At 39.2% G+C, this 7410-nt stretch overlaps 1 protein-coding gene across 1 annotated transcript in view; it reads left to right on the top strand.

Moving 5' to 3' along the window:
* GABRG1 (gamma-aminobutyric acid type A receptor subunit gamma1) overlaps nt 1-7410 on the top strand; it is a 47464-nt gene that overhangs the window by 829 nt on the left and 39225 nt on the right. The window contains 1 exon segment of the mRNA XM_035896732.1: nt 3592-3656. Coding sequence (XP_035752625.1) covers nt 3592-3656 — 65 coding nt within the window.

A 7410-nucleotide genomic window follows, 5' to 3' on the forward strand; every position in this document is an offset into this window, starting at 1 on the left:
TTTTTTTTTTTTCCAGTTGGGTCTCGTTTGTTTTTTCTTTTTAGTATGGTTTGCTATCTCACTTGTACAAGGTTCTTGCTCCCTATTGTATAGCATAAAAGACAGAGTGCAGAAACTGGTAGTTGTCTCCATCAGGTCTACAAAACTGGGAAGAATATTTTTGTGATCACATATGGAGGTAAAGAGATATTTGCATTTTTGAGAATCCACTAGCTCTGAACTGGCACAGACAATTACCTATACTTGGATAGACAGATGTGAGGAAAATTTTCAACTGATTTTTGGACTGCAACTTGATAGAAATAGAGGCAGCAGTTATACTGGTCTGAGCATATCGATATTTGGATGAACTTTCAAGGAGAGAAGATTAACTCTGTATTGTATGAAAGGACTGATGGATAAAGAATATCTGTGATGCTTTGAGTCCAGATGAAATTTTTTTATGATAATAATTAAGATCTTTAAAAACCATTGAATTAATAACAAATTTGACCAGTGTGATTTCAAATAATAGGTAGCATTATCTGAAAGTTGACTTGGAGGAGAGCAATTTGTGTGGATCCCAGAACAAAATTGTTCTGGAATACATTTTTAATAATACCTGTTGTTCTTAATGTTAAAAATTCACATTTCTATAAATGTTCTTTGCAGTTAGGGTGTGCCTTTATTAAGTGTTCAGGGTTAAGCCTGGTTGTATTTTTCAGTAATTTCTGTTCAGATTAGTTTTTGTGGTATTAGTATCACAGAGAAGTTGAACGTCATTTTATAAGGAATGTGATAATGCTTTTAAGTGAAGGTCTTGCTGGGACTAAAATTAATTGTTCTGAAGTTATTGTGTGGGAGAAAATGTTTCATATCTTTCAGATGTACTTCAAAGCTGTAATGACTCAAAAGAGCTTGATCACCTGATGCTTGTGATGTGTATTAAGGTATCACAAGTCCGATAGTCTAAGCACTCAAATATGTAGCCAACTCTTTTCATTACAGGGAATGAGCAGCAGAGGTACCAGATTTTATTGTTAGTGCTATGATTGTTCTTTTTTTTTTTTTTTAAATAAAGCTTTACTTATTTAATACTAAGTGAACTTCTTTATGTAGCTTATCCTAAAAATCTAATGTTTCTTTCTGCATAAGGATTTCTAATATTTTTTTCCACACTTTTCACTGATACTTTTACTGCTGACTAAGGTCCAGATTCATCCCTTCAGTAAAAACTCAGGAAGGAGTGGGGAAAAAGGAAACAGGGCAGGAAATTGTAAAGAGCCAGATAAATACGAGATTAGAGATGGCGAAGCACAGAAGACGGTATATGCACCCAGAAGAAGAATCAGCCTAACAGTATGTGGTAGGTATACTGGAAAAAGATGTAGGGAATAAGTAAAACATACTTCAGTGGAAGAGAGAAATACATTTTGACACACGAAAGAATATGCCAGAGTCTGGCAAGGCAGAAGGAGTGGGAAACAGGTTGATAAAAGCATCTGAGATGGAACGGGTCAGGGGGGAAGAGAAAAGAGATTTTTATCAAAAGTGTCTAAACCAGTTTAGGAAGGATGAAGATGAAGGAATACAACATCAGTGACTCTATATCCCACAGGATTAAGAAGAGCAAGTAATGCATTTTGGAGATGTATTTTCAATAGCTGCGTTTCTTTGCTTGCAGTTACGCTTATTTTCCCAGAAATTTTCTGCGATGAATAAAGCATATCAGTGAAGAAGCTGATGATGAAATGCAAAAGGGAGTTCATTTCTGCAGAAATGTAATAGAACTGATGAGTATGAAGTCAGCCATCAAGTTTGGAAAATAAATCTTGAGAGGTGTTTAAACCATCCGGTACTGACAGCTAGCAGTGGAAGAAAGCTTTCAAGAATACCTTTTGAAGAAAAATGTAATTGTATCCTATTCTAGCAGTCATGACTATGTGGTCCTGCTGCTATTGCTGCTACTGAAAAGAAGTAAAATTTGTGTATGTGCAGGAGTCCCAATCCTTTTGCAGCTGCTGAAGGATGCTACAAGTGTGTCTCAGGCCCTTGTTTTATCTGAGGGAGATCCAAGGAAATATGTAAATATGTATTTTAAATTGCTGAGATAAGAGTAATTGCTGATTCCTACCATGTTGAAGTTGCATTTTTCACTCTCTGTAAGGAAGTTGCTTCTGTCTCAGGCACTGCTTAAACTTGTCACCCTTCTAGAGTTCAGATTTTCATTTATGCTTGGTCCTATACCTTGGTCATGCACATGACACACGCTTAAGTACTTGCTTTTTTAGTTTCTGAATTAGAATCATCACCAGCATCTGTAAAGATATCTGACTCTGGGTGTGGGGGTGTCAGTGACCATGTTTTGTTTTTCTAGGTCTTTTTTCATGTGTAGGATTTGGCTAGGTCAGGTGACCTCTGAACTCTTGTTGATGGGGCTGTGAAACATACTTCTTTACCACACACAAGCATATCATATTCAGTATTCTGGAGTAAGGTAGGGTCTGATTAATGTCTGACAGGTTGGAAACCTTCCCTGGAAACCTTGTGACTTCTTATGAAGCATTGTCTGGTTAAATGCAGTATTTTGGCAAACCTCTGAAGTTGTATTATTGCTAACAAAGTATTCTTCCATGTTTATGATTTGAGAAACATTACCATTTTGTCTGAAAGCTGAGGAAAATATTTTTAAGTACTGGAAAACAAAAGTTAAATTGTATTACACCTAGACAAAGGACATAAATGTAATATGCTGGGAAGCACGGCCGGTGCATAACAGCTATCTTAAGGCGTGATTCATGATTTAGAGAAGTGTCACCGTGCCCTACCCCTGTATTGCCGAAACTCCTGAAGCAATGGCTATTGGCTGCTGTTGGAGAAGATTCTCAGCTAGATGAACTAACACAATTGGTCTAAAGGTTTTCATTGGCATGTGTAAGGCAAAAAAGAAAAGGTTATGTTCTGTTCAGCTCTTTCAGTATAGAAATTATCTGAAATTCTGACTTTCCTTCATATTTATTAATTAAATGATCATCAGAGCATTCTTTGTATGGAAGGAACACTATCTTCAAATAGGCAGAGCTACCATGCAGTGTTGTTTAAACCTCATGGCCACTGAGGGCTTGATTGAGTTGGTTGTGTGCAGGCATGAAATGTCGGTGAAGATAGCTAAGGTTCTCAGCCCAGTCTCTACTGCTTCTCCAGAAGTCTACGGGTTCCCTGTAAATCAACCCCGCTTGGAGGACTGGGTACCTTTGGGTGTGTTGGGTGAGAATAGGAGCCTGAGAATGGACAATTGATTTAATCCTTAGCTGTGTTTAAATACTCCCACCTATGCTATACATGTACTTCTTCTACATGTAATACTTTGATACCAGTAGGAGCACTCTCATGATATCAATTTTTTTCCAGTTCATTACATAACCTGACAGATGTTAACTGCAACTTAAAGCTCATCTGATTGGTTTTTCTCATATGTAAAGGAGAACAAAGACCTGTGATATTAATGTCTGAAGATGAACATATTGCCTGATGTTGAAAAGACTTATTTAGTCATTAGTCACTTGTGCTCAGGGATTTATTAGTCATGGTAATGTCTCCAATTAGCTGAAGGACAAAGAGCATAATTAGGGCACTTTTTGCCTAATTACTGTTAACTGTATACATGCAGTTTACTGGTGAGTTTATAAGGCTAGCTGAAGTGTTATAACAACAAGCATGTTAAGAAGTTAGGTCTCTTTCTTATTTATAAAATCATTAAAATTAGGATTAACATCTGCAGTAATAGATGGGAAATATCGCCGTGCCATGGAACAGAAATGTTTTAATGTCTGATGATATATTTTTGTTCTAAATCATTTTCTCTACAGACATTCTGAAAAAGACCTACTGAGTGAACTTTGTTGAAAAAAAAATTTACAGTAAACAGAGAGAGGATCAGGTATTATGTTCTGTCTATAGCGAAATAACCTTTACATGAACTTGGAAAGGAGAAGTATTCCTCTTTAATTAAGTTTGCCTTTCTTCCTGAGGTTGTGAGAGAGAGGGGAAAGTGCTACTGTTAAAGTGAGGGTGGAGTTAATTGACGTTAATCTTCATGGGTTTCTTAGATTTATTTTAACTGCAAAGAAGTAAAAAGGTGCTCAGCCCAAGTTAACTGTTGCTAAATATTTGAAGGGCATACCTGAATTTAACATTTTATTTTCTGATTTGGAATGAAGTTTGCTGTCTTCTGTCTTTCCTTCTATCCCATTCCAAATCCTGGGGAAAAAGCTGGACTTTGCAATGCAAGGCACACAGAAACTTGGATACAAGGTCAGTGCCTTCGAACCATCTTATTTTCCAAAGTGAATCTTTCTTTAAAGAGCATGGTCCAGCAACCTCCGTTAGATCCTGCTAACACCATCCCAACTGGTCCTGCTGACTATATAATTCTGAAGGGATTTCCACCTTTGAATGAAACAGAGCGGGTCAAATCTATTTAATATGACAAAGATCGGTGATTCAGATGCCTAGAAATGAGTATGTGCACAGTGTCTGTCCTGTTGCCTTCGTGTGTTTCAGTGCTCTTTTGGGGGAGCTAGCTGCTTTATGCAACTTCTCCCAAAACCTCTGGATTGAGAATTCAAGTTGGCAGATGTTGTGTGCTCCACTTTACTGGAGGGCACACAGAAGACTTTCTATATATTCTGGTCACTTCCTTTTTCCAGCCAGCATCATTCCTGTCTTATCTCAGTCCTGTGGCTACAGCTTAGGAATCAAAAGTATAGAACTGGGTGCCATCAGCACTGCAGAGACCTTATAGTCTTCATTGCATGCTCGATGGTCTTGGGTACATTTCAAAGAAGAGTTAAAATTCTTCAAATGCTATGCAAATAATTGGGCTGATCCTAAGAGCCAGGTGCCCTGGGTCTGTAAGGTACTCTGGTGATTTTGCTGTACTTTGTGTTGTTTGTGGGATGGAGGACGAAAAGGGGAAGAAGAAAAGGTCAGTTTTGTAGTGGGCATGTCTCTTTCCTTAGAGAGCTGCTTATAAATTAAGTTTTACTCCTCATCATGTTAATGCCCTTGGGGAAGGGCTAGGATTGCCCCTGCACTCTTAGCAACCGTAAGCTAATTTATATAGTAATTTGATGGCATAAAGTACAAGCAGACCAAAAATATATTAAACAAAAGCAGCGTGGTAACGAGACATGAAAGAGATGTCAATAGATAGCTTTGAGGGAAAAAGAGTGTACATTTACAAAACTTAGCTTCCTACTTCTTTTAGTGCTCCCATTAGTGGGATCCTGCTAATGGGAGATGTTAAATATTTAATATCTGACATTTCTATAATGTCTATGTAGTGCAGTAAAGATTCAGTATTTTACAGTGCATTTCAATTTAAAAGAATGAAAGCACTTTTCAGACTGCTACAGGGGAAGCTGTCAGTGAACCTTGTATTTAGATTGCATATTACTTTCAGCTATACAGACTCTTGCGACCTGTTAGCAGCAAGCTAGGTATGAAAGTCCTGATATACAAGCAGTGCCTTTTATTCATCCTCTGGGAACCTACTGAGCTGTGGCAAGCTCCCTGTTGCACTTCCCAAATTAAGCAGGCATGCCAAAAACACCGAGCAGTTTCCATAGCCATCATAGTCTTGATTTTCAGTGAGACTTGCTAGCGTTACCTGAGAGGTGATGCAAGGTCTTATGCCTACAGACTATTTTGGTGCATTCCTACAAAGGAGTGCAATAAAAGCAGGCATGCCTACTCCATCTCTGTCCTTTCCTGACTTTTTCTGTCCTTTCCCCCTGAAGGCGTAGTGTTGTCTCCGTGTGGAACATGCTGGTGGTCTTCATTCCTGTAGGAAATTTACTGAAAAATTCCACCCTTAGTTTTGAGGGCAGTGTATGTCTGTGTAATTTAGAAGCCCTTAAATCCCTTTCTAATAATATAGCAGTAACATTTTTGGTTTTAGTGTACAACACAAATTGGTACAGGGACATGAATTTAATTCCTTTCTTTTACTGGAATATCTGTGCTTATACTAACGTTGGAACTGATTTATATGGATTGCATACGCTCTGTAATAATTGCTAGCCAGTGTCCATTTGTGAAGATACGGTGTGTGACTGTCAGAGTTACTGCTATCAGTCTGATGCACTTTACTTGACTTGAAGCCCATAGCGGTTCCCTGAAATAAACTGGATGAGTAATATAGATTGCAAACTTCAGCACTGGAGGAATACTTAAGTCCACACTCATTTGATTCAAATGGAAAGGAAACGACTTCCAGGCATTCTTTGACCTTTGGGTGATACCTAAGTGAATCTGCAGATACAACCAAGGTATTGCAATTTTTTTCCCAATTAATTAGTAATAAACTATATATTGCTGCTTATCTAATTAAAAGATAGGCAATAAATGAATGTGTGTTTTCTTTGTGTATTTGTTTCATCTTGATAAAATAGGTCGTTAACAAGCCATCTTCTTAACTGAAAGGAATGGTACAGCATTTTAACTATACCACGTATATATGCAGATACATAATTGACACGACTGCAGCTTCTGCGAATGTTTAGTCATAGCACATGGGTATAATATTTCTTTGCTTTCTTAAAATTTGAGTGGAGTGGAATAAGTATACAAGTCTTATTTTTTTGTATCATAGCTAGAACAGAGGCTACTAGGAAGGAGATTCTGTTAACGTTCTTGACACCAAGATGTATCTATTACCATGATTAAACACCTCTTAGAAATATTAGTACCTGTGGTGGGTTGACCCTGGCTGGATGCCAGGTGCCCACCAAAGCCACTCTATCACTCCCCCTCCTCAGCTGAGCAGGGGAGAGCAAATATAACAAAAGGCTCGTGGGTCGAGATAAGGACAGGGAGAGATCACTCACCAATTACCGTCACAGGCAAAACAGACTCGGAGAAATTAGTTTAATTTACTACCAATCAAATCACAGTAGCGTAAGGAGAAAATACAAACTAAATCTTAAAACACCTTCCCCCCACCCATCCCTTCTTCCCGGGCTCAACTTCACTCACAAGTTCTCTACCTCCTCCCCACCAGCAGCGCAGGGGGATGGGGAATGGGGGTTGGGGTCAATTAATTGCACGTTGTCTCTGCTGCTCTTCCTCCTCAGGGGGAGGACTCCTCATGCTTTGCCCCTGCTCCAGTGTGGGGTCCCTCCCACAGCAGACAGTCCTCCATGAACTGCTCCAATATGGGTTCCTTCCACGGGGTGCAGTCCTTCAGGAACAGACTGCTCCAGCGTGGGTCCCCCGTGGGGTCACCAGCCTGGCCAGCAAACCTGCTCCAGCCTGGGCTCCTCTCCCCACAGTTCTACAGGTCTTGCCAGGAGCCTTCTCCAGCATGGACTTCCCATGGGGTCACGGCCTCCTTCAGCTCCCAGTACAGTACCATGATTTGAAAATGGA

This window comes from Egretta garzetta, unplaced genomic scaffold, assembly GCF_000687185.1.
Source record: "Egretta garzetta isolate BGI_Z169 unplaced genomic scaffold, ASM68718v1 scaffold256, whole genome shotgun sequence".
In the NCBI taxonomy this organism is placed as follows: Eukaryota; Metazoa; Chordata; class Aves; order Pelecaniformes; family Ardeidae; genus Egretta; species Egretta garzetta.